This window comes from Struthio camelus, chromosome W (assembly GCF_040807025.1).
Source record: "Struthio camelus isolate bStrCam1 chromosome W, bStrCam1.hap1, whole genome shotgun sequence".
Lineage (NCBI taxonomy): Eukaryota > Metazoa > Chordata > Aves > Struthioniformes > Struthionidae > Struthio > Struthio camelus.
The window spans coordinates 43,409,195-43,436,240 of record NC_090981.1 but is presented as its reverse complement, the minus strand read 5'-3'; the positions used below and the strand labels follow the sequence as shown (position 1 = coordinate 43,436,240).

General features: G+C 35.2%; 1 protein-coding gene across 2 annotated transcripts in view; it reads left to right on the top strand.

The window, feature by feature from the left end:
- LOC104152952 (adaptor related protein complex 3 subunit beta 1) overlaps positions 1-25,961 on the top strand; it is a 158,619-nt gene extending 132,658 nt beyond the window's left edge. For both annotated transcript variants that reach the window (XM_068926133.1, XM_068926132.1), the window contains 3 exons: positions 6,669-6,766; positions 12,001-12,139; positions 25,196-25,961. In XM_068926133.1, coding sequence (XP_068782234.1) covers positions 6,669-6,766; positions 12,001-12,139; positions 25,196-25,349 — 391 coding nt within the window. In that variant the 3' untranslated portion in view covers positions 25,350-25,961. The remainder of the gene's footprint in view (positions 1-6,668; positions 6,767-12,000; positions 12,140-25,195) is intronic.
- Positions 25,962-27,046: the final 1,085 nt, after the last annotated feature.

The following is a 27,046-nucleotide window of genomic DNA, read 5'->3' as shown; positions in this document are numbered from 1 at the left end:
CTGTGTCACAGTGCACTCAACTGAAGCCTTTTTAACTTGTCATACTTCTTTAAAAAGCTTTTGTCCAAGAGGAAGAATAAATTCTAGAAGTTTGTCAAAATGTACCTAAAATACATTGTGCACACAAGGGTGTCAGTATTCAGTATTTCCTGATAATGTCTTTCATGAAGATATACTATCTCAGTTTGCATTTTTGTTAGAAGCAGGTTCAGCAGTAAAGTGTTCCTGATCATAATCTTTTTTGTGTGTTGTTCTAAAAGGAGCACTTTGTCTTGCATCACATGTAATTGATCCTGAAGCAGTGTAATCACAATTACTCACTTTCTTAATTGGCCTGCCCAAAATCAGAAAATGGAAACCGATCGGCAGTGTTTAAATCAATAGCTTTGTAGTAATGCTTGTGGGGGTAGGGAGGTAGTGGTAATGGGTAGATCAATTGGTCTTAGATGCCAATCACGGACTGTGTGTTTTGCATAGCAAACACTACCTTTCTGCTTGGGGATGTGCTGTTGCAGTAGTGGTTCAATAAAAACAAACTATGTCAAGAAAGAAACAAACACGAGTAATAAAATATTTAGATCTCTTTCTGAAGTTCTTGTGTGAATCAAGGACACTGAAAGAGTAATTGTAATATAGAGAGAGGGTTGAAACATTGAGCTTTGAAAGGCCTCCCTAGTAAACACTTTTTTATTAAGCAAGGTTTACCAAGATCACACATCTAATTAAAAAGAGGAGAAACACCTTAGCTTGAAAACTGTTCCTAATATGTTTATTTAGAACGCTTATTATGATGCTCAACCTGTGTACTCATAGGGAGAAAATCTCTTCATTGCCATCTTTCTTATGCTCTCTACTTGCAAAGGGACACTATTTCTTCACTGGTCCAGATTTTCTGTGCAGTAGTGCCTCTCTGTATATGTTTTTTTTTTTTTTAGTGGAAAGTTAAAGAGGAATAAATGGAGAATTTTAGTCTTTTAAAAGATGTTTGTAGATTGTTACTGTTCCTTTTTGGGTCACTTTGTTCAGACTCTGCAAGCAGGCTATACACAACTTAAAAGTATAAAGCCGTTTGTTGTTGCCTGACTCACATGCCCAGGTAGTCTGATAGCTTGTTGAATCTTAGCTGAGCATTACCATGTTCACCACCCCAATAAAACATCTGAGTCTTTGCTAAGCAGGTAGGCATCAGGAGAGGAAAGGCTGGCCACCTCTGCTCTCTGGGATGGATCACTGATGTTGCAGATTTTCCGTACTCTGCAGACTCTGGATTTTTTTTCCCCCGGGAGATATTACATGTTTCCATGTTTGATGTGTTTTCCTTTGAATCCTTGAGCTACTAGCAATCCTTGTCTTAACAGTCCTTCTGCCGTGTCTTGTTTTCTTTATTATCTTGCATGTCTCTACTTTTCAGATATTCTCACATCTTTCTCACAGCTTAGCAATTTCCTCAGATGAGTGACTAAAGGTTTTGGAGCTCGGTTGTATCAGAGTTTGCCCCTGGGTCCTTGGAAGGAGTCCTATTTACAACTTAAGAGCTGGAGAAAGGGAAGGAAACATTCCCACCTCTTCCCTTCCCTTTCCTTTCTTTCCCCTTCTTCCCAATTCTCTTAGCTCTTCCTAAAGCTATAAAAGAGCCACAACTTTGAAGATAAAATAAAATTAGAGAACCTATTTTCTCCTCCCCAGTCTTTTAAAAATTATGTTGGATATTGTTCAGCTCTCTTGCTAAGCATGGGGGTAGAGAATGTGTCCATGCCATGTATCTCTTCCTCAAGCCTAATTTTCTCAAGATTTAACTGAAGAGTATAATCAGAGCTCCAAGAAAGAAAGTGAAAAGGAATGGAAGGAACAGCTTTTATGCCTCCCATTCTTGCTCAAAATAATGAGATCATGGAAGAATAGTGACATATGATACAGATTTGTACAGGCATGGGGCTACTTACATTATAGTGGCATTTCTCCTAATGTTGTTATCAGAACAGCTGGGACCCTGTACATGCTCATCTACTACTGTTAGGCTGATAGAAGAGAAAGGAGGTGTCTGTTCACCTCATCTGCCCTGGACTTTATACAGAGAACTTTGCTGACTGCTCCAAAAGAGGCTGGTGTAACAGGAAGAATACAGCAATTTCTAAAGGAAGTAAATTCACTAGATGATATTCAAAAAGGTTGTTAGATCTGCTGTCTGCAGGTTCTACCTTATGGTAAAAGCTTTTGCTCTGATTTTTTTTCTCCCAAGGCAGAGAGAGATTTCTCTCTCTTATCTCATTCTGTGTTGATGTAGAATTCTTCAGAAGCAGAACTTCTACCTGTGAACAGGAAAAAATGAGGAGGATCAGTTGGGCAGCAGTCAGGATTTGTTTTGCGGGCAAAGATGCATTCAGGTGTTAATGCTTGCATAAAAGCATCTGATGAAAATTATGTAGTGGAGTGTGTTACGGAATATATTAAAAGCTAATGTTAGCTTTAGGAGAGGCAAGACTGTCTTCACTTCACTGTCACTTGCATTTTCACTTGTTTCTTACTGTTTCCTTCCCTTGTGCTTTGTCACTAAGTTGTTTACAGATGTTGGACAATAAGACAAGCAATGTGGTAGTCTTCTTTTTACGTCATTACTCTAAAGCAGTCAGTTGGCCCAGTTCCAAAAAACAAATATATCTAGATAGATAACTGACCTGGAAACGAGGCTGGACATGTGCAACTACTCTTGTTCCTTCTATTTCCTTGGCCTTTTTTCTTGTAAAAGTAATAGAAAAAGTCTTGTAAAAGTGGAATGCCATCTGTTCCTTTCTTCGGCAAGACTGTATGAGTAAAGTCTCTCCATACTTCTTGATTTCCCATATTTCTTTTGCAGGATCTTAGAGTGTTGCTTTTTGTCTTCCATTCATCTTTTCATTCATCTGTGGAGATTTCTGAATACAAGACAAAAATAGTGAGCTTTTTTTTGGTAGATGTGTTCTGGGTCAAGAAGCTACCAGGAATAGAACAGAAGAAGGTCACGTTAATAGCAGGAAGAATATTCCCCAGCCTTTTATTTAAAAAGAAAAAAAAAAAGAGGGAGAGAGAGAGTGTCCTCTTTATGTGGCTTTGAAAAGTAAAGACTGCCATTGTGGAGCTTAATAGGTGCTCATTTACAGATGATCATAGTGCTGATACTTATATTAGTTTTAAAGATGATGATGTCATCTTTGTCCTCAAGTCTGTCGTTATAGCAAAGACAACTTCTTTTCCAGGAAACTTTTGGAACCAACCCTTTCTTTTAAAGGGAGGGAATAAGGAAAATGGACCCAAGTTTGAAATGGCAAGTGCTAGAGTAACCTGCCACTGTAGCCATATGAAAGAGAGTTAAATCTATGCTCCTTCTGAAGGACTGAATGTTAGTCTTGCAGTGTCATTTATGACAGAGATGTTTAGTTTCCTTTCGTTTCTGTGAGAGCATTATCATCTCTCATTTTTTCATCTTAATTGGTAACATCAAAAGATACATTTATATGGTTCTTTGAAAAAAAATGGTGCAAGTCTTCTAAAAAGGCACTAAGTCATTAAGGTGGCAGTAAGGACAAATAAAGTTAGACTTCATTACTCTTAAGTCCATAATTCCATACAAAAGAGATTTTGTGAGCTGGGGGCAAGGTATCGTTCTCAAACATCCGTATGTGTTTGCTTCTTTTAGAGCTTCATTCTGTACGCTCCTCATTGAGCAAACATGTTCCCCTAAGGATGTAACTAATGAATTATACTAGCTAATACCAGAAAATGCAGTCTTTTTTTTTTTAACTGAATTTTTGTAATCTAAATAATATTGAGAAATATTAAATATTAAATAATAATTGAGAAATATTTTTTTTCCGATAAGGTTATTCAATTTGATCTTCCAAGAAAGTTGGATAATAGCACTTGAGAAATGTGTCAGTGCAGTTTGAACTAAATGTCTGCCAGAATCTTAACACTAAATTTCAAGCTTCAAACCATTTCTACAGGTTTTTGTATATAAATACTGTTTAAATAAAGAAGTTAAATAGACCGAAATTTACTTTAGGCATTTAGGGGAATTATATAGTGTTGTACTGCCAGGTCTCAATTCATTGTTAAACATATCAGTTAAGTATTTGATGAAATCTCCGTACTTGGACATGCTCAGAGCTTAAATAGACAAGACCCTGAGCAACGTGGCCTAAGCTGGCCCTGCGTTGAGCAGGTGGTTGGACCAGATGATTTCCAGAGATCCCTTCCAACCTAAATTATTCTATGAATCTATAGAACTGTAAAATTGCTCTTTGTTAAATTAGACATTAAAGATTCTCTGATAAAAGGACCTAATAACATAGGTGCAGATCAGTAAACGCAATCTGTGATAGAGAATTACAAAAGGGAGCATAATTTTCTCTGCCTGCAAAACAGACTTACGCAAGTACACTGAAATTAGAAAAGGTAATGTAAGGTAAACCAGATGTTGGCTGTAACAAAATCGAGAGCTAGATTATTATTTTTTTTTTTTTTTAGAGAATGACCAGTGTTCAGAACTTTTACCTGTAGCCTATGAAAAGGTCATAGCTTTTCAAGGAGTATCTATTAGCTTTTTAATCACTCGGGGAGCAGGGATGGAACGCTGATTATGGCAGTGATGGCAAGGGGTCCTCTCGAGCACAGTTAGAACCATTTAAAACCCATGGTATTCTGATGCTTTTATTCCTTCTTATTATAAAAGGTTGTTATATGCATTTCAAAACACTGTAACCATTGATGTTTTAAGTCAGGTTTATGTATACATGGCACATCCAGTCAATGTAGGACAGAAATCATTGCACACAAAACTGTTAATCAGTTTTGTCCTGAATTATTTCATAACCATCTTGGCTAACATTGGTATGAAGATATCGTCAAAAGTTTTAAGTTTGGTATACTCCAAACAGTATATATAAACAGCAAAAAGTTGTGAGATGGCTAATTAAAGAGCGTTCCTTCTGCTCTTAAGCTGTTGGAATTCTTGATTGGTTTTGCAAAAAATTAATATTTTAAAAGATGAGATAATATTTTAAAAGATTTAAAGATAAGTAGGACTCTTATTTTACAGTGCGCTTAGTTCTGCCAGACAATCAACCAATCCCTGCCCCTGTAAGCATGTAACTGACTTTAGAGATGGATGATATTAAAAGTAGTATGGGGGGAAAAAATGCGAAAATTTATAAGCTAAGCTAATTTTAAAAAGTAGCACTCCTTAAATGATTCTTTGTGATGTGAATACTAGCTACATTTCAAGGCATTATTTCACTGTATGTTTATGAAATGAAAATTGTCAACAAAGGTAGCATTTCTCCTGAATTGTATCTGAAATGTCTGTATTTGGCATCTGTAAGCACAGTTATGGCACGTCAGAAGTTAGAAAGCAAGAAAATATGTTTTCTTAAACATTCGCTTGTGAAATTAAGTAACTGTAGTAAGTATTAAAATTGTGAGTAATAGGACAATAAAATGCTTTCTTTCCTGTTTTCATACGGTTTATCTTGTATCATTAGGAAGACTACAAATATATTTTCTGTATTAATCATCTAATGCTGTTTCTTCCATCATTCAGTTTTATTGCAGAATTATAAATTTGATTTAAAAAAAAATCAGTAACAAATGTTTGAACTTAATTTAAATATCATGGATGTTAATCAAATTTATTTCGCATTCTAATGATTTTATCATTATATTTAAGTAGGATATCTGAGGCATATCAGCAATCAATATGTATTGATTATTTGGTACATCAGCAAAATAAAAGGTGTTCTTTTCTAAAAATTTCTCATGCCTCACAGCTGTAAAAAGATTCTGATTGGACATAGTGGTCCTGAATTGTTAGCTGAATTCTGTAAACTGTAGTTAGTCAGTCAAACACAGCAGAATGCAAGGTATCTGGAGTTTCTGTAGACCTGGAGAACTGCAAGACTAGATAATCAGAAGCTTAGTGAGTGGAATGGCTAGGAAAAGCAAGTTGATTGTATGGGATTTATTTCTTAAGGAGGAATCTATAGTATGTGATAGTAGTATTCTACTATTGATAGTGTTTGTTTTTTTTTTTAACCGTTATGAAAGCTGCCTCAAAATCTAAGTTTTTCCAGCATGCTTTTAAATCAACTAGTATGGGGTGTGTGTGTCTGTGGGCTTAAATAAGTCAGAAATTGAAGTCTGCAAAAACTGAAGTGATCAAACGTTATTTTCTTGATTCCCAAATTTATTGTTTTAATTTTGTTTTTCAGACAATAGTTTGCTAGATTTAGTCCTGTTTCTGGGGTATCTGTTGCTGATGACTGACTTTGTGGATAACAGTTCTTCTAAAAGAATTGTAAAATCCATATTTATCTTTTGCATGCATTTAGTTTGAGTTTGATGCTTTTTAGATTACAAATAAACATTAATGTGAGTAAAAGTAACATTTTCAGAAATACAAGCGCATGCATACTGTATTGGTACTATATCTGTGCTGGAGAAGAAGCATGGAACATTGACACTGATGTAAAAAATTAGCAGACTTTTGGATTTACAAGGTAGAAATGAGGCAGGTAGGTTTAACACTGTTTCCGGATTTCATAGTAAATCTGGAGCTGATATGTAATATTGTTATATATCATATATAATGTATTTCAAAGCACGTGGTCGATTCTCTGCAACTTCTCTTTTCCCAGCACAAAGGATGATCATTTCAATGTAAATATTCAGCCCCCTGTTGGAGAACTGCTTTTACCTGTCACTATGTCAGAGAAGGACTTTAAGAAGGAGCAAGGTGAGAAATACTATTTCATCAGCTTCAATAAATGTATTTGGATGAGAAGAGGGTGGTGCTGTTTTCAACTTCCAAGTGTACAGAAAGTGCTTCTAGTGTAGCTGTTGGTGGTGTTCTGTCTTAATATTGTCTGGTACTGATGATTCGATTTAAAAATACCTTAAAAAAGACATGCAGTGGTATTTGACCGTTTTTTAGTGTGCCTTTAAAAACACAAAGCCTGCCTCATATCCTTAAACAATCTCTTAGCTTAGAGTTTTGGCTTCCTGCCATGAAGCATCTACGTGCTTCGTATTAGCAGTAGGGCAGAAAACTGGAACCCCAGCTCCAAGAAATAAACCAAACCTACATTGATAGAATGGTTTTTACTAGCCTTTATTTCAAGACTACTCTTAAATACTGCTAGTGTACTTTTTCAACTACTTAATTAATTTATTGTAACCTTTCTCCTTTAAAACATTTCTATATATAAAAAGAATGTGTTTACTAGAATAAGCTTTAGAAAGGTGACATCTTGCCTATATCTCAGCAGACATTCTTCTAATGTTGTGTCTTTAAAGAAGGTAAGTTTGATTCTAGTCCAAACACAAACCCCCATAAGAGCATTTAGTAACTTGAATATTTTATGCAGAATAACCAGAGAAAACTGTAGTTAGCTTTACCCATGAATTAAGTGGAACAATCCACCTTGCTATCCTTAATTTGAATGTTATTCTTGGATGTTTTAAAATATAAATGATTACATTTTGGATGCATTCAAATGCAATAGTGTTTACTCATCTTTCTCAATGTATGGAGATTTATATGTGTAAATCTCTTCACACTGAGATGAGACTATGCCCATGGGATTCTGTCTCATTGCTGTGTAAGGCTCAGAAACTCAGTGTATTCATCAAGCAGTTGAGAACGTCAATGAGTAATGCTACATATTATAGTACTACATATTATTAATTATTGCTTTTGAACATTTCTTGCTTTTGTATTTTTTAAATGATTAAGAAAGTAGTTTAAACATTATTTAGATCATTTTCTGTTAAAGTTTATCGCGGCGGTGAAAAGTTAGGATTGTGCTTTGTGTTCTTAACCAATTGATACTTATTTGCTGTTCTTACCCTTTGCTGGCTAAAGCCTGCCTCTCTGCTTTATACCTGCTCAGCAAACCAAGGTGAGTGATTGAATGAGGCTGTAGCACATTCATTTTAAACTGTTCCCTTCTAAAAATTGTAGCTGAGGTTACAGTGAAAGGAAAGAAGGGTATTGTGCTTCTTCTCCCCATGTTTTTATATTTGCTTGCTTCATGGTATTTTGATGGAGTTTTTGTATGTTTTGCTGTGACTGAGGGTTTTTTTCCTCCTGACTGGCCATACAGAACCATGAGCACATAGAAGAAGTGTACTTGGAGAATAGCTGTGGTCCTCTGTGGAGTTGTTGCCAAAATTCCTTTTTCTTCTGCCATTTTACTTCTATGGTTGTTGATTATTTGTCTGAATAAATCTGGCAGCTGTTTGCTGTGTTTAATAGAGCAGAAAGGCTACTCTGAATAAAGCTATTTGAAAATTTGTTTATATGAAGTATTTGTAAATCCATGAAGGTCTCTTGGCATTTCTGTATTGCTCTCTCTGTCTTCCTGAATTCATTCTTTGATGCAGGACTTGATGCTGGCAAATTTACCACAGGTTTAAAAACCTTTTCTGTTGCATTTTTTTATTATAGATATCAGCTGTTTCAGAATATTCTTGGTAATAGGGGTCTCAGTTCTAAATTTGGCATAAGCATTTATTACAGAGATTTAGGAGCAGCTAGTATTTGGGGACAATTACTGTGTTATCTTGGAGTGAAAATTTCAGATTATAATAATCAAATACAGGGCAATTTAGAAGTTAGTGTATATTGTTCTGTTCTGTGTTTAACTTTGGTTTGTCTGTATTCTCTAAATGAATCTGATTTATGTAACTTGTTTTTCCGTTTGTCATGGCTTTCTTTTTCTTTTTTTTCCTCTCTCCCCCCTTTTTTTGTTTTTGAACATAAGATGTTTCAAGTCATGTATCTGGAGATACTTTGTTTTATTTGCTATCAAAACAAATAGGCAGAAATAGTGAAGGAGGGAGCAGAATATTAGAAATGCAAGATTATATTGGGGAGAATGAGAATATGTATGGGTTTTAAGGATTTTTACATCTAAATTGCACGTGTAATCTAATAAGACTGCTAAAGAGGAAATACCCAGTGTTATACTGACATGTAGAAGACAAGTCATTGCTTCACATCTTTACTCAATTACACCACGCTGCTTTGCATTGTCTGGTACATTTGTATATTTGCATTTCCTTCCTGATGGCATAAGGAGAGGGGAACGGACAGGTTACTGAATATTCATGGCTGCGAAGGGTATCTAGTGGTAGCGCTGGAACCTGCAAAGCTGTATGTATCCACCTGCTACGCGTGATACCTTTAGCCTTGCTACCCCATGTTCCCTTACCTTCAGTGCCGAATGGGGGAATCCTCTGGTGAGGCAATTCCTGAGAGCAGCAGCTGAGTTAATGTCGATGTTGTAGTTACTTAACTAGAAAGGTAGTTTGGTGATACCATTTTAATCTACTCTTTCCAAATTATTATTTTTGCTGATCTTCAGGCCTCAGGATTCTGTCCCTTATTTTACATCACATCCTTGGGAAAAGTCCAGATCCTTTAGTCGGAATTCTGTATGAGTGAGAAGTGTACCACTGGGGTATTTGTATCCACATTTTTACTTGTCCTGCTGTTTTTAAAAATCAGTGGCAAAACTCTGCTTGACTTGCTTTGGAGCGTGAGTGAGTTCTGTTTAATCTGGTAGCTAACATACCTTGTTATCTACCAGTATAATTTTTTCCAATTTCATTTCCTTTTATTATTCAAACTGTGAACAGTTGTTTCATTGTATTAGCTAATTAACCCAGATTAATTGCTGCTCTGTGCTCTGACTAGAGTTTTCTTATATTTCAGTGTTTTATGTAGTATTAAAGGTGGCATGTGATTCTTATGACCGGAGATTAATCAGAATTTTTATGAAGGTTTTTTGTTAATAGCCAGTTAAAACTACTTTAGGTATAATGTTTTGTGGGTTTTGTCCTACAGACATGTTTTAAAATAATTTTGTCAAATTTTTAAAAAATAGTATACCTGAATTCTGTTAATTTCAAAAAAAAAAAAAAAAGGGTTACATAAACAATTTGTTTACTTAATTTTATTAAGATTTATGCATCCAACTTGTCTTGCTAACAAGCAAGATGCTAATTCTTTAAATGGTCAGACATTTACTATTTTCTGGCCCTTGACTACCATAAGCAATCATATTTGATGCCCCTTAATTAGAGTACCCTTTTTTCTTTCCAGGTTCTTTTCCACCTCAGCAATCGAGACAATACATTTGCTTACCATGCTGCTCTCCTAAGTGTTCTTTTGCATGTAAATTAATCTTGATTCAGTTTACACTGTCATGCTGAGTGGTACAAATTGCCTATAACAATAAAACAGCATGAGTTAAAAATAAAGGGGGGTGGAAAGGCAGATTGAATGTGTGCCTTACTTGATAGGATGTTACTTTGCTTTATGCCAATACATTAGTCGACGATAATGAATCTTCTGTTCTGAAAAGCATGGTTTAGTTGATTTTTTTAATTTTACTTCAATGGAGCAGTACCTTGTCTTTTATAGAACAAGTTAGACAAACCATTAATGACAAGAGTGTTAAGGTTAAATATGAAGCAATGCATTCACTTCTCTGAGTGCTATCCATCTTTCCATTTACAGGAGCTTGACAAAAGTACTGGCTTTGTACAACATTTCCTTTAATTACATGCTGCGGGGAAACAGGCTTTTAACATAAACATAGTTGCATTCATTTATTCAGCATTTGCTCTTCAATAGAGCTTAATGGAGAAGGTTTAAATCCTAAATGAGTACACACATCTCTCAGCAGTGTTATGTCAGTCCCCGTGCTCTGCTTAAAAGCAGTTTTGGTCTGCATATGTAGTTTTTAAAGCTTTTGCCTAATAGTGAAGTTAAACAATTTGAAACAGAATGTACTATTCCCAAGATAAAGCTGATTTTTATGGAAGTTGTATATTTATTTTTGTTCTCTTCAAGAGTAGATCATGTTCAAAAATATCCCATTATTTACTCATGAGCTGTTCTATTTTTACTTCGATGTTTCTCTTTTGTGACAGCAGCTAATGCAGGTTCTAGTGCATTTAAATGTTCGATTTAGTTTTTTTAATTGCTGTATTAAGCATCTTAGCGCTGTTCGCTACGGATGAGAAATGTATATACACCCCTAAAATACTAGCCTTTTGAGAGTTTTGCATTGGTTTCATTTGTTAATATTATTGTGGATTTCAGTTGCTTGATATTTCTGCCTAAAGTACTAGGTTCCATTGTTTATCTGTGTTTTTAGATTATGAACCTAATGTGAAAGTACGCACACAATGTTAAATTGTAGTTACTGTTGCTTGGTTTTCAGTCAACAGGAACGTCCTGCAAATCACTCTCCTAAACAACGGATGTTGATAGGAAAGAAAAGTGTTTTCTTTGTTACAGTGCCCTTGAACGACATTTCTTTCTTAACTTTTTTTTGTCAGTCATATGTTTGGATATAGTCTTGACACTTCTGTTCCATTTTGTAGTGATGTTCAAATTATTTTAATCAAATAGTTTATCATGACATTTTAAAGAGATGGATTCCAACTGAATTTCTCAGTTTCTAATGTGATGACTTTATCTTCATGAATTAAATTGAACTGATGACTACTATCTAAATTTGAAGATTATTTTTAGCAATTGGATACAAAATTATAATTAATTACTGTGGTTGTATGATTGAAAGATTAGAAGGTGTCTTTGTATTTGGTCTTATTTAAGCTGGACTTTTCCAGATCAATCTTACTTAATATTTCATTTCTATGTTTACATTCTTCTTTCAGATTATGCATTTTGCGAAAAAGAACCGTCTTGGTTTCACAGTTGCATTAGTATCACACATATCACTGTTCAGTTATTTATTCTGATTTATTTGTTTATAATAAGGCAAATAATATGTTAAATGTAATTATGTAATTTCTTATAAAATTGTTTTCTCGAGGAATGATTTAACTTTCAATGTAAACGTTTTTTGGGTTTAGAAGTCTTTTATTTTTGTTTCCTGCTTAATGAGCAAACAAATCTTAAAAGTATTCCTAATGAAATACTTATTATTTCAGGGATGCTGACAGGAATGAATGAGACATCTGCTACAATAGCTGTTGCTCCACAGAACTCTACTAGTCTTGTAATAATTGAGAGAGTAGTGAAGGCAGCAAACCTGGGGGTAGTCCCTTCTGGTCAAGATAACATACACAGGTAAGATTACATGTCATTTTCAGCAAGAGCATCCTTTAATATTAATTTCAGTTAGTTCAAAATTCAGCCACATTCTATAATATTAGGAGCAATTTTATTATCCACTGCTTTAACAGATAAGGTGCCCAGTTTACACCGTAACATAGACTCCTAACTAGGTATTAACTTGAGCCTAAGTACTAGTCTGCTCTTTATTTAAAATATTTAGTCCATCAGATATCTTAGACCTTACTGTACACTGTTAAGGAGAGTTGTTCTTTTCTAGTTTTGTTTCAAATGGAAAAAGATAGCCTTCTCAAAGCATAATACTTTCAGGAGCTTCCATGTGTTGGTGGGGGGTTTTTGTTTTTGTTTTTGTTTTTGTTTTTTTTGGAGACTTCTGTTTCCAAAAGTGAGCGAGCAGACTTACTCTGGTTTATCATCTGTGAGAGGAAGCTTGTTTTTTTCCACATAAATTTTTGCCCTGTGATATCCAGCCAGTTAAACCTAGCATCTGATTTTTTTTTTTTTTTTAGTTGGATGAAGATTTTTTTTAAATGCTTTTTAAGTTAAACGAGTTAAACACTTCCTTCTCCTTTCTATTTATGTGCAAGGGAAAAAATAATTGTGGTCAGCCATGAAAGTCATTGGCCCTATTTAATCCCAGGTGTTTCTTGTAGAACAATCCATTTCACCCAAAGGCTGTGGTATAGAATGTCAGTTGAATCAATATGACTGTTGGTTAATGACAGCTTTTAATGTGATTCACTCAAAATATCTAGTCCCATGAATGTGTATGACTTCTCGATTTTGACAGGAACAAACAGAAAAAATGCCATGAGTGAAAGACTGAGTAGACACTGATAACAACAGCAAGACATTATTGCAAGCTGTAGATGTGGTCATAGAATCAGTAGAGAAATACCTCTCCTCTATCATCTATTACAACTATTCCAGAGGATGAGTGAGCCCCTAAAATTCTGCTATTTGGATAAGTTTAAAGTACCTCTTCTATGTTTGTCTTAGAAATTTTGCTGACTGAGATGGCTGTTTGGAACGGTAAGAATCACGTAGGTTACACAGGACTAATAACCTGGTATTTCTCTTCCTTTGGATTTGGCCTTTTTTGCATTGCTGGGCATTTGTATTGCATTGCATTAACATTAACCCAGCTGGATTTTCCTATGCATTTGATACGGTCAATGATAAAATTCTGTTTCATCGTAAAAACATGATACAGCTTGTGCGATTGCACTGAAATGATTGTCACTATTGACACCTGCTCCTCCGTGAAAGAGTCCTCATTTGTTGCATCCCTGTGGGATCTGTACAGCCTGCGTTCTCAACATCAATTCAAACACTAGGTGAGAGTGTCAATCAAGAACAGACTAAAGTGTCTGCAGTATGCAGGTAGTTTCCATCCTTGTTCTACCCATCACATGAGACTTAGTGCATAGGGATGGATTGTTTTTGTGACAGTCTCAAAAAGGCTATCTAAAATAAAAGCTCGGTTCCTAGTTCAGCCACAGGTTGTATGATTGTAGTCAAGTTTCTAATTTGATCTTGGTTTCTCTTGCCCTTCTGAAAAAGGAGGTTTTTCACCAAAGAGAATCTATGACCAACTGTATTTAAATTGAAGAGGTACTTGCTGTTTTGTGCACTCCTTTGCGGACACTGGTTGAAGGCATGTTCTCTGGTAGGCCTGAAGTATTCAGAAAGCTCTGGAGCATCTCAGGTGTTTGTCCAAGTTTTTTTTTGGTTCAAAGTTAAGTGTATTCAGTCTGCCATAGTAGTTGTGGAATAGTTTGTATTTTTAACACCCATTGTGCAAAAATAAGTTTTATAACGTAAATGGCTTAGCAAAAATGCCCAGTAGTAATGGGCATTTAGAAAATAGCCCTTCACTTGCTTCACCAAAGTAATTGGAGTTCATAGATGCAATGTAATTGTGGTTGCACCTACTCTTTACCAAGAACAGGAACGGAAACTTTAGCTAATTGATGTTGTGAACATTAAAGTTCATCCTAGATTTAGATAAATGAATATTTGAGGACCTTCTCAATCTCTAAAACAAATAACTAAACAAATGTATTTTTATATTTATATAAATGTATATACATTATATAATGTATGTGTATTTTGATTAAATCAATTCTATCATGAGAGTAAAAAACAATGGAGCCTCTTGCAAAATTTCATGGATGCAGGAAGTGTGCCTTGTTTTATTTATATGACATGTACACCATTTCAGGATGATAAAATAACCGCTTTAACCTTAACAAAGCAATTATGAATTCTACTAAAATATGATAAAAGTGAAATTTTGATTTTTTTTTTTTCTTCCATAGTATTGCCATTTATCTTGTTTGCTTTATTGCAAGTGGTATTTGGGGAAAATACATACATACATACATACATATATATATATATATATATTTATAAAAGAACTTATGTCAGTGCTTTGTCATTCTATTCAGTGAGGACTACTTGAGTGCGTTTCTTGGAAGTGCTTAGTACATACCCCTTTGCACAGGAAAAGAAATACTGTTTTCAAACTGACATTGTTCTGCACTGTGCAGCACGAATTATATTAACCCCTCAGTTGGTCATTCCCAACTTGAGTATTACTACTTAATGACTGCTAAAACCAAGAAATTTATATTGCCTGGTAATGAAATAGTTTCATTCAAAATGAAACTGTATAGTTTAGTACTGGCATATCTAATAAGCATGAAAAGGCCCATGTTTCCTGGGTGTGGGATGGGGTTTCCTGGGGAGTTGGGGGGAGATTCTTCAGTCTAAGCATTTTTTGCGTTCACAACAAAGATGTTTTAACATGTCGTATTGGTGGGGCCTAATTACTGGTCCTTAAATGGATAACCCTATTAGGATTGCATTTGTGCTCCAAATAAAAACGTTAGGGCAGATATAATGAAGATTTGAAAATAAATACTTGAAACAAATATCAACAGAATAGCATGTACTCACAAATGAAAATGAAATAACTGTAAACCTGTCAAATACATCAGCTATGTGTCAGTCCATATCACAGTATAGTGACACTTTCTTACCACTATTTTCTCTCTTTATCATATGGCTACTGAATTTATAACTACTTGAAATGTGAATTCAACTATTATCTGACATTTTGTTCTACACACAATACAGCTATTTTAGATTCTATTTTCTGATAAATGATAATGATTCTTATGATAAATAAGTGATAAATGCAAAAATTTTGAACTCTGTAGACAAATGAACACAAATGTGCATCTTTACATTCATATATTTGCAAAGTAAATTTGCTGTACTATTTTACTTTCCTTAAGTGTAGTTACCTGCACCTAAAATGAGTTTACACAAGCTATTAGATCTCTGGGCCTTGTAAAGCTACATGTGCTGCATGCTCATATTCTTCATAGGATTTAATTATTTTGTATATCTATCTCTTGCTTTTGTTACCAAGGGGAAATATTATTTCAGTTTTAAATAATTCTACTATATACAAAAATGTGGAAGATATTTTAAGAGAGAATTTTTTTGGAGCAGGAAGTATTTCTCCTTAAATGTAAAAAATGCAGTAAAAGCTGCATATCCTTAAAATGTTTTGCAAGAGTGATTGTAGTTATTGAAGCAGAACTCTTAAAGCATAGAGAGCTCTTTCAGTATTCTGAATACTGTTGTTTGTTAAAAGTATTTTAAGAGATGAAGGGTGGAAGTGGGCTGAGGAGCAACTAGATGTTGCCCATGTGACTTTAGGAAGAATCAGCTAAGGCCCCAAGATTCTTTCTTGTGATTCACATCCATGGTCACCATTTGAATATCTAAAAACAAAGAGACTGAAAGCAAAGTATTCAAGCAAAATGTGTATTCCTACAGGGGTTTAATCAGTATGAATAACCACGTTTTGGGACAAAGTAGTACTTTTCGGTTGAATGCGTGTCTGCTGTTTGTTGCTGGAGGGCAGTGCAGGGAGTCTACCAAAATTTTTTCCTTTTTCAACGTAAGAGGATACATTGAGGATAATTGAGGATATTTAATCCTTCAAAGTTGACTCTTCTATGGACCATCATTTCAGCTCCCTATCTCCGTTTGGACAATAACATTCATTGCTTCATACATCAAAAGTAAATTCTAGACTCTTCTGTTCTATTTCAAAATGTGATGAGATGAAGACGGTACTCAACTCAAGATTTTCAATATTTTGTTCACCGGTATCAGCCTTATTTATTCAGAGACTTTCTTCATGCTAGCTTTACTGTCGAGATGTGTTGCTTACTCCTATCAGATGAACATTCTAAAAGTTCCTCAGACTTCTTCATGCCTTATTCCTTTTCAGCTCCATAATATCCCACCAGGATAGATAATCTTCATTTGCTCCACTTTGAATATAGCAGAAGACAGTAGAGGTGATAGAATGGAAAGATTAGTTGTAGACTTTGCTTAAAGTTGGAAAGAGTTGCATGGTAAATGAGGATATCATGGTCCTCTCATAAGTGTCAAAATACTGTCTCCTATTAATCCTATTGCGTAAAGGAAAGGCATCTCAAGGTAAATTGACAGAAAGAAAATCATGGAAAATGTAGATAGGAAATACTTCCTTCTACTACCTCCAAAATGTTGCAAAAGGCTCTTTAATGTGTTGGCAATAGCATACAGCAGAAAAGTCTATTCAGAGCTGAGATTGTGCGCTGTATTTGATTCTTTACTCTTTCACTTTGTTTATGTTTGTGTGATTGCATTGATATCAGAATATATCAGTGTGTAATGGAATGGCGAATCAGGCCTCCTTGAACCAGCAGTCTCTTTGCCTTTCACTCCTCAAGCGTGTCGTAAACAGTATGCATTGTACTGTAGTATGTTAGTTCCCTCAATGCCTGGAGTTCTACAAAATGGGGTGATTTAGAGCACCTTTTCCACAGTTTTTACTGCCCAAGCAGTGAGTGAGATAAAAGTCTGAACCTGACAGAACAGATATGAAGAAGAGACTTTACTTAGCCTTAGCTAGCTTACTAGTCTTTTGAACTAGTCCATTGCTGTCCTTGCATGTTAGAAGGAATCCACAATTAGTAACAGGATAGAGTTGGTCTAGAAAGAAACAGTCACCATAGTGTCATCTACATATCTCTGTTCCACAGTTCATCAGGATGGCCTTAACCATTGGCCAGCACTCTTAAGAGACACATGACAGCATTAATTTAAGTCCTCTAATTTGAGGTGATAAAATTTATAATTTTAACAACACAGCATGGGATATTTTCAAGTTTTGGAGAAAACCAAACCTCAATTTCTTTGTTTTCATAACCGAAGCCTTAATCTGCTTCAGGACTGCTTTTTCACCTTTTGAAACAGTGAGTCTAATATCCTTCTCTTTTGCAACCTTTAAAGTGGTCATTCCAATAGCCATCTCTTCTTTCTATAGATCACCAACGCTTAAATTGGTAGAAGGAGGCTTCTTATCTCTTAGCATGATGAGAAAATAAACACCTGAGTGAGCAGCAAACAAGTTAGCTTTTAAACAAGACGTGCAAAACTGCACTCCTCGTTGCTGGGGCAGGTCTAACTAGCTCAAGCACAGCACTGCATACAGTGGCTGTGCTGCTTCGGGGACGCATGTTTTTAGTGACACTTGACTACACCATATAGTTGCACCAGTTTGTTCAGAGCGTGCACTGTGCAGTGCATTGTTGTTTGGGCTACCCATGGCCTGTATAATTTTGTGGATAAGCAAGTGTTTCACAAGATGTAAATTACTTTCCACCTGTCTTCTGTGGGGCTGACATTATGTTTTTGCTCAGTCAAAACATACTGTGGGAATCATGTAATAGGAGACAGTAAGCACATTGCAACAGATTGGCATTGAAATCCTGAAGAACATAAAAGCGATTAGATCCATTATAGAAACTTGCATAAAATGCCTTAAAAAAGAAAAGAAACCACACAATCTACACACAGAAATCCAAGGATCAACACTTGTTCTTCAGTTGCTTTTGCAACTGAAGTCGCTTTTTGATGCCCCCTGTGCATCAGTTTGACAATCTGGTTGCATTCGCCCCTTTTTATCATTTGGCAACCTGTCATGTCCTATTTATGGTATATTGGCAGACTGATCCTCAAAGGAAAGAAGGTTTTGTTTACAGACAGTTTTGATTATCAGAGAATGGTGTGCTTAGTAATCAGTTTTCCTCCCCACATCTTTTTATTCCAGCAGCACTTAATTTGGGGAGAAAAGGTGTGTAATTGTACATGTATGTATGTACTGAAGATCATTTGAAAGGGTCCATCTGGAAAATTTCTCTATGCGTATCACTTTGCAATTTATACTGAATTTAGAAGAATTCTCAGGCAGAAGGTTGATGATCGGGTCCCATCAGCTTACCGTAACTAACAACTGAAGGTACTTCCAGCATGTCAGAAAGGAGGAGATATCACCTGTTTATTGGGGATAAGCCAGTGTAGAAACTGATGAGAAGTATAAATTATTCATAGTTATTCCATTGGAATCCAAATATATGTTCTCATTAGTTGACAAAGAGGTTCTATAAATCCAGGAATACTTTCTAAAAGACCTATTCCACACTTCCGCCCACAGAAACCTTTTCTAAGGTTTTTACTATAATTGGCCTGAGAGCTTCAAACGAAGGGAACTCTATCTCTGGCAGTAGCTCCTCTGAAGCAGTTACGTGGACTGCTCTGCTTCCATGGTTTCTTAGCTGTGGGGCCTAGTCATCTTTTTCGAGGGAGCTGCAATGGGTAGCTAAGTAAATAAATTTGTAATAGGCATGCAGCCTTGCTTTTGCTTCCTAATTTCTCTGGTAGGAATTAATTAGAAAGCTGAATACCCTAGGCAAAACAATTTCTCTGTTAGTCTTTGCCTGTAGGAGACAGAATTCTGAATGGAATGGTGTATCCCTGTCCACAGGTGTTTTTGGCCTTCGCCTTTCCAGAGCTGGAAGATGTAAACTCTTAAAACTCTCTTTATTTATGATAAAAATAATTGCAGATAAAAAAAAAAATGTTGAGGCTGTTAATGACCCAGCGAGACTAACCACCTTCTTTTTTTTGTCAACCGGTGCTAAGAGTCTTTCTGGTTAGCTGTTATTCTTAGGTAAACATTTTTATTCCTAGGTAAAAAGAAATCTGCATTTTTTTTAAATATGAATTTACTCATTCAGTAGCTTGTAATGTATGCATATGTATATATATGCATATATACATACACACACACACATATATACATATAAATATAAATAAATAAATAAATAAATATATATGCTTCAGTAAGTGAGATTTTTCTCACTGCTAACAACTGGCCACTGTAGGTGCTAGTACAATTTTCACATATTATTAGCATATGAAGGGTTTTGGTTAACTGGTATAAAATACTTGATCAAGATGCCTGTCTATAGCATCATTTTAAGGCATTTGAACATTTTAAATATACTTTTGTATTTAAAGAACTTGTATGTAGATTACAGAGTTTAAAAATAACTTTAATATTAAGTTCACATTTAATTTTTTAAAGGTATACAAGAGTGAGTTATTTGGGATATGAAGTTAATCAAAATAGATTATTCTAGCTGAGCTTGTTTGCTGTCCACTAGAGGACAGCACTGCTTTTGTATCCGAATGCTTTAAATTGAAAAATACTTGGAGCATCTTATTTGAAAAACAAACAGGAACCTTCTGAGTCAATTGTTTAAACAGCAAACATTTAACATTTAAGAAGCTAACCAAACAGAAGAATATATTTGATTTGGAAGACCTCTGAGCAAGCTTTACATTTGAATATATTTCTGTAAGATGAACTATTTTCTTGGAATTAAGTTTTTTCAAATGAAAATTTATAACCTGTTTTAAAAGGTGAATGCATGTAATTCTCAAATGGTTAGCATATTAAATACCTGATCAGGAAAAATAAAATGAATAGAACAGATGAGAAAAAAATAGATCGAGTATTGCAATTATTATTTTCCATGTGAGGAGCAAATGTTTTAATTCAAGTTCTTAGCTTGTTGAAGTTTCGGGAAGGAGGTATAAATAGCTATGGGTAAAAATGATGAAGTTTAGTGAACTAGAAGTAAATATTTGGAAAATTTTTTTAAAAAAAAAAGTTCATGCAGCATCTTTCTGAACATGTGGACTAGTTCTGTGTATTGGACAGTAAGTTCTGAGGACTCTTTAGCATTTCCACATTTTTGTTAGAGATGCAGTGCAAATCCTCAATGGCAACCGAGGATAAACTCAAAAAAATCTATTTTGGCAATAAAATTCAAAATAATAAAAATGGAATACAGATTTGAGTGTAATTTATTTTCAAACAGTTTTAATTAAGCCCCAAAATAGTTAATTATGGTAATGAATTAGGCATCTTGAACAACTTGCTTTAAGAAAAAGGTTAAAATATCACGAAATGTTCTGGGAAGGAAAGAAAACATGATGTCAAATTATTTGAATACCATTTTTAATTATAAAATTTGATTAATGTTTACATTAATAAGCAATGCTAAATAACTTTTTTTCCTGAGAAATAAAAATCACCAGGTCTCTTTTGAGTATATTATTGCTTTTGTTTTAGTATTAAACTTACTGTATCTCCATATCAGAAGTAATATATAGTAATGCTATTCCAAATATTTTTTCATATTCTGAAACTTATGCAGAGAAATGACACAAGTAATTAGTAGTTTAGCCAAATTTGAGGTAAATTGTTAGATATAAAGTCAAACCTGTACGTAGATAGAATTTATCAGAGTAAGTTAAAGATTCAGAGTACTGAAACTATAAATGTTTTTGTTGCCCAACTGATACCCTGGAATGTACTTCATAGTTATTCATTCTTATATTAACAAATTGGAAACTAATTCAGAGTGGTTTTTTTTCCTTAGCATATATTCATTGCATAACTTGGGTTACACAGTTGTCAACTTTGGACTAATTATTTTTCTACAGCTAGGGCAGGGCATTGCATCTTGTGATCGTCTTTCTTACTAATAGGATTCTGTCTGCTTCAGCAGGCAGTAATTGAAGGCTTCATGTGCGAGATCTTTTAAGAAAAAAAAGAAAAAAAAAGTTTTGCCTTCTGTGGCCATTTGTTTCTGGTAAGAAAGAAAAGAAAATTGAACTTAAAATAGAAAAATCAGGGACTAGGAAGAGTGCCCGACAGGAAAGAGCCTGCTTTAGTGCTGTTGAATTATGTGTAACAAACCCTGCTCTGCTCTAAACAAGTGTCCTGGTGGTGAGCGTTCAGTTGTAAATTTACTTTTTCAAATGTTGAATTTTCAAGACCAGGTTTTTAGAGTGACTGTTTTGTTACTCTTTATTTCCTGGCCTCAAATTTGTATAACCTTTCCAAATAAAAAATGCCTCTATTGTATGTTGTAGCTATCATCTGTCTACAAATAAAGGGAAAATAACCCTTAGCCTGTAGGTAGGGTAGTCACCGTTACAAAGCCAGCGTTTGGGAAATGTTATCACATTGTACACTCTGACGCTCCAGTTTTTCCTTTTGGTAGGAATTCTGAACAGCTATAACTCAAATATTTATATGACAAGTATTAACAAATATTATTCTTATGAAAAGTGACCAAGAATATCTACTTGGTTTTAACTGTTGAAAGACTGGATAACTTTCTGAAAATATATCGGGCTTTCTTGATGGTGATTTAGAAATTGATGTATATTTTCTTACCTACTGACAGATACTATATTTATGTAAATGCGTGAACTCTTCCTCTTTTGTTCCATGTCCCGTTCCCACAGAATAATTAATGTTTTTAAAGGAAAAAGATCACTTGGAAAAACTCAGAATATGCAAATGCAGTTTACAGTTTTATATTTGATTTAATCTCCATTTTTTTTTATAAATGGGGAAAACAAACAGCTGTAAACCTTTCTGAATATTTTTAATGATATATGAAAGCAGTTTCACAGGTAATGTTATCAGAAAGAAAACTAGAAAATAGCTGCAGTATAGCCAAAACAGACACCTTGAAACTATTAGTAAATATTTAGTTTTGTTTTCTGAATGATATTCTCATTTCCATTTCTCATTTCACCATTTTGTTCATGTTCACTCATGTACCCTTTGTGGCAACAGAACCGTGGTAATAAATAACATCTTATGTTAAGAGTTGTTCAAATGACAAACCTCTGTTTTGGACCTGCAAAATAACCAATTACAAATTAGATTTTAACATACTGCAGAGTAGTTTCCAAGGCTTATTTGGGTCCGAATGTGAAGTCTGATTTTTTTTTTTTTTAATATATTTGTTCATGTTTTTAGTATTCAAATTATTACCTTCAAGGAAGTATCAACTTTCAGAAAAATTAAAAACAGTTACTGACCTCTTGGAAAAAAAGGTTTCCCACAGCTTCTCACAAAAAATAAATACCTGCTTTAAAGAGAGTGATTAATTTTTGCTCTTGAAAGATTTTGAATGGCTTTCTGATCTAAATACTTAGTTGAGCAGAACAGACATTTTGTAAAAATCCAGTTCAGCTTATGGTAAGTATAAGCATATACAACACAGTAACATATGCTTAGTCTAAAAATCAGGCGTTACCCAAAACATTCAACAGTAGTGTTTTTAAGACATGTAGTAATTAGCAAATTGGTTTTACTGGTCGCTAACCCAAAGTCACTTGCTTCATCCTTTAACAGCTATATTTAGTTTCAGCGACTGTATAAACATGTTTGTGTTATAACTCTCTTTGGAGACTACATTATCTTCCCTATTTTAGGGAAGAAAGTTTGGGTTCCAGAGCTCAAAATCAGTGGTAAACACATTGCGTCGTTCTTCTGTACATCTTTTGTAAATGGTGAAAATAAGTCATCTCATTCTGTTGCAATTCTTTTTTTCACAAAGTAATTCCAGATTGGTGACTTCTGAAATAAAGCCATCAGCCAACGTTAGTTATGCGCTCTAACACTTTGTGTAAAATTATCTGCGTATCAGACTTTTCTGTCTTGCAGAACACGTACAAATTCACATTTAATTGAGTTCAAGTATTTTATTCAGAGGTGTGGAAAAGTATTCTTGATCTCCCTATCTGATTTTGTAAATACACATATAAAAATATCAGAGCAAAACTGATCTCTGATGTGTAGGCTGCCTGACCTTTATCAGAGAACTGACTTTGTATCACTTTCAGTTTTTAATAAAAGAGGGTATAATCAAACCTTGAGGCGATGCAACACAGCAGGAGTGCCAACGACCAACCTTTTTATGAGCATACTCAGACATAATCTGCTTCTCTGTTGTCCCAAGACACAACTGTTAAGTAAATAAAGTGACTAATAAGACTATTGTTTATATAATTATGCTCGTGAAAATCAACAAGAGAAACGGTGATCTTTTACGTTGCAGTGCAAATAGACAAAATCATTGATGTAACTAGCTAAGTAGTTATTTTTCATAGTAGCAATGTTGGTTTAGAATCCCCTGTTAAAGGGAGAGGTCTTTGAATGTATCTGTGGTCTGGACAAAAGAAATAGATTGACCTGTGATGGGTGGCATTAGAGAAGTGCCCCATGTTTCCTTAATTAGTATAATGGGTTATGAGATTTTGATATGCTTAGTTTAAAAAGAAAAAAGACAGAAATTACTTCTCGTTTGAAGAGAACCTGCTTCCTGCTTAAGTGGCTAATATTTTAATTAAGTCTGGAGTGAAGTTTTTTGAGTATCTCCTGATAAACTCCCTCCTTTGTGTTGATGGTAATTAAACAGATCCCGAAGGGCCCGGCCCGGCGCTTGGCGAGGCCCATGCTAATTGTCAGACATGAGACACTGACCAGTTGGTTTGCTCTTGAATAGCCGACAGCGTGCTGTCAGCCCGGCGGTTTTATTTTTATGTATGGTGAGCTGTTGTCAGGGCTAACTGGGGCCTATTGTGGCTGAAGATGTTGCGCAAATTGAGGCAGATGGCTCGGATTCAGACACGTGTCATTCAGGCAGAGGAGCGGAGATTGGCCCTGCAAAGTGGGGTCAGCCTGGGTCGCAGACCTGCTCTGCACTTGTTAGTGTTTTCAAAAGCCCATGTGCAGCAACTTTGTTGTTGTCAAGTAACCCCCTCTCCGCCAAAGCCAAAAAAAAAAAGAAAAAAAGAAAAAAAGCAAGCATGGGGTGCTCCTTGTGGAGCCTGGGAGACGAGGCTGTTGCCAACCTCTTCCTTCCTGTCTCTGGGGCCTGGCTGTGCATGCAGAAGGAATTAACAGGATTGACAGAAGTTCATTGTGCCTAAAATGGCTTTTCAGTCAATTGTAGTGCTTAAAAGGCTAGTTTTGCTTTTAATTCCATGTAATTAGTGGATTCTGCATGTCTTGGAATTTAGTAATGGTGCCTTAGTCCTAACTTTTGTTTATCTGGGGAGGTTTTTGCTTGTTTTGCAGGTCCTTCTAATACTTAATCGTAAAATACCTAGAAATATTTAGTCATTTAAAAAATGGTTAATATTCTGGACATAAGTTCACAGATAGAATGGCTTGGTGCCTTCAGAAGACTGAGCTGTTACCATCAGTTCATTTTATCGTGTTGGACATTTATAAGTACGAATATTTCAAAGTTGCATTAATTCATGAGATGGCAGGAAGATGCACTTTTCTGAAGGTATAACAGTTTGGCTTTTTGGAAGTGTTTTAATACACTTGGCCTTGCTGCATTTCCTTTTGGGTACCAAATAATGAAGATTATCCTTGGAATTCACCATACAACTGAATTCAAGTTGCCAGTGTGCACTGAAATAATTTTTGAGTATTGTAGAGGAACTGAAGAAGAATCAGAATTTAAATGCTTTGATTTAAATATATTTTATTGTTCAAATTAAGTAATAATTTTGCATTATACCTGTTTGTCCTTTGATACTAAAATATTTGCATAATGCTGAACAAATTCTCTTTCTGAAGAATTTGGGGGCAGGAGGGTGTTATGATTTATCCTCTGAAGTGGATTAATGATTTAGAGGCTTTTTCTTATATTTGAGCTCCTTTAACTTTTGCAGAAAGGAGTATTAGTAGTCTTTGACCCTAAGATCCTCAGTGATTTTTTTTTTCTTTTTTTTTTTTTTCCTCCTCTCCAGGTTTGCAGCTAAGACTGTGCACAGTGGGTCACTGATGCTAGTCACAGTGGAGCTGAAGGAGAGCTCTACAGCACAGCTCATCATAAACACTGAGAAAACCGTGATTGGTTCTGTTCTACTGCGGGAGCTGAAGCCTGTCCTGTCCCAGGGGTAACCTGCTTACATCTGGACTTCAGAATCTGGCACACAACAAAAGTGCCTGGCATCCACTACTGCTGCCTTTCATTTATAATAATAGCCCTTCCATCTGGCAGTGGGGGAAGAATACACTCTTGACATTCTTGTCTTCTGCTTTAGAATGCTAGTGTGTATCTATCATGTATGCAAGTCCTTTCCTTTTTCTCTGCTTGCTAACCAAAGAACATATATTTTACTGTCAGTTATCTGCACTCTTTAATTTATTTCCCATTTGTTTTATTCTAGTACTTCCCTCTCTTCTCCCTTCCCCCATTCCCTTTCTTCCCCTTCATTTTTCCCTGTTGTAGTGGACAAATACTGGATAATAAAGTTCAAGGGAAATCGTACTGCTGGTAAAGTGAGTTAAAATGGCAGAGAGGTTCCAGCAATATCTACAAAGAGGTGCGCAGTTCAGCGTTTTTTGTCGTATAAATGTAAAAATACAATAGGTACAGCAAAATGGTGTTTGCTTTCTGAAAATGCTTGTAAACCTGAACTGAACTAATCTATTAAGAACAGTGTTCCCACTTACTGTCCTATTCTGAAATATTTGTGTTAAGATGCCAATAAAGTAGTGCTATGAGCAGGAGCTCTTTCTCTCTTCTTTTGATAAAGAACGGATAATGATGATAACTAGGAATACATATAACTGATCTATTTAAAGTAAATACTAACAAGGTGGGATGCTACATATGCGTGAGCAAATTGTTCTTGCCAAAGCAGCCAGTATTTGTCCTCCAGTTTTAAATTTCTGATATGCAGTTACATTTTTTGTTAATAAATTCACAAAACCACTTTTACTTATTTTCAGAATGGCCCATTCATAAAACAGTGATTGAAGAGAGTCTTGTGGCAAAGACCAAAGACCTAACTCAATAAATTATTCAAACCTTTGTTTCATATTTCTATTATAGGCTAAGGTTAAATTACCTCCTACCTGGGCACAAACCAGGGCTTTGGAAGTAAAGAGAAATTCACAGCCATGTATACCAATGTAGCACTGAGATCAACAGCTGTACAACCTCAATTGTATCCAGTTTTCTATCTGTTGCTACCATCTCTGTAACCTGAGTGTTACTGGTTTTGACCTGCCGTCCACATTCTGGTTATGTGGTGCAACTGAAGATGCTAGGCTTTGTCATTTCAGGTCAGTTCTCCTCGCTGCTAACCTGGCTTTCCCTAGTAACTCATGGTTGTGCTGCGGCTGTTTTCATGACACAGCAATACTCAGATTAACTCTACCTGCCACCAGGTCGTTTGATGCTGACTAAGCGGTGCTGTTTTGGTTTAGCTTTCCGAATTATAGTTTCATCATCGCTTCATCAAAAATCTTGCCTTACTGCATATTGGAAAAAGCTTCTAAAATATGAATAGGTCTGTCACCTAAGCAGAATTAAAATGCAGCTCCAACAGTATAAGAAGAGTAGTATTAGCAAATTCTGTAGAGATTCTTTAGACTATTGAAGTTGTACTTCAGTAAGAAATGCACTTCTAGGTTTCAGAAGCGCCCAAGATACACTGGTACTTCTCAGACAAAGCAACAAGAATATTATGCCCTTAACAGGAACGTACTTTTTTTTTTTTTAATTGACATTTACATTATCTTCTAAAGGCCTAATCTTGCAATAATATTTAATTATAAAAATATTAATAATATTTTTCTCTAATATTTAT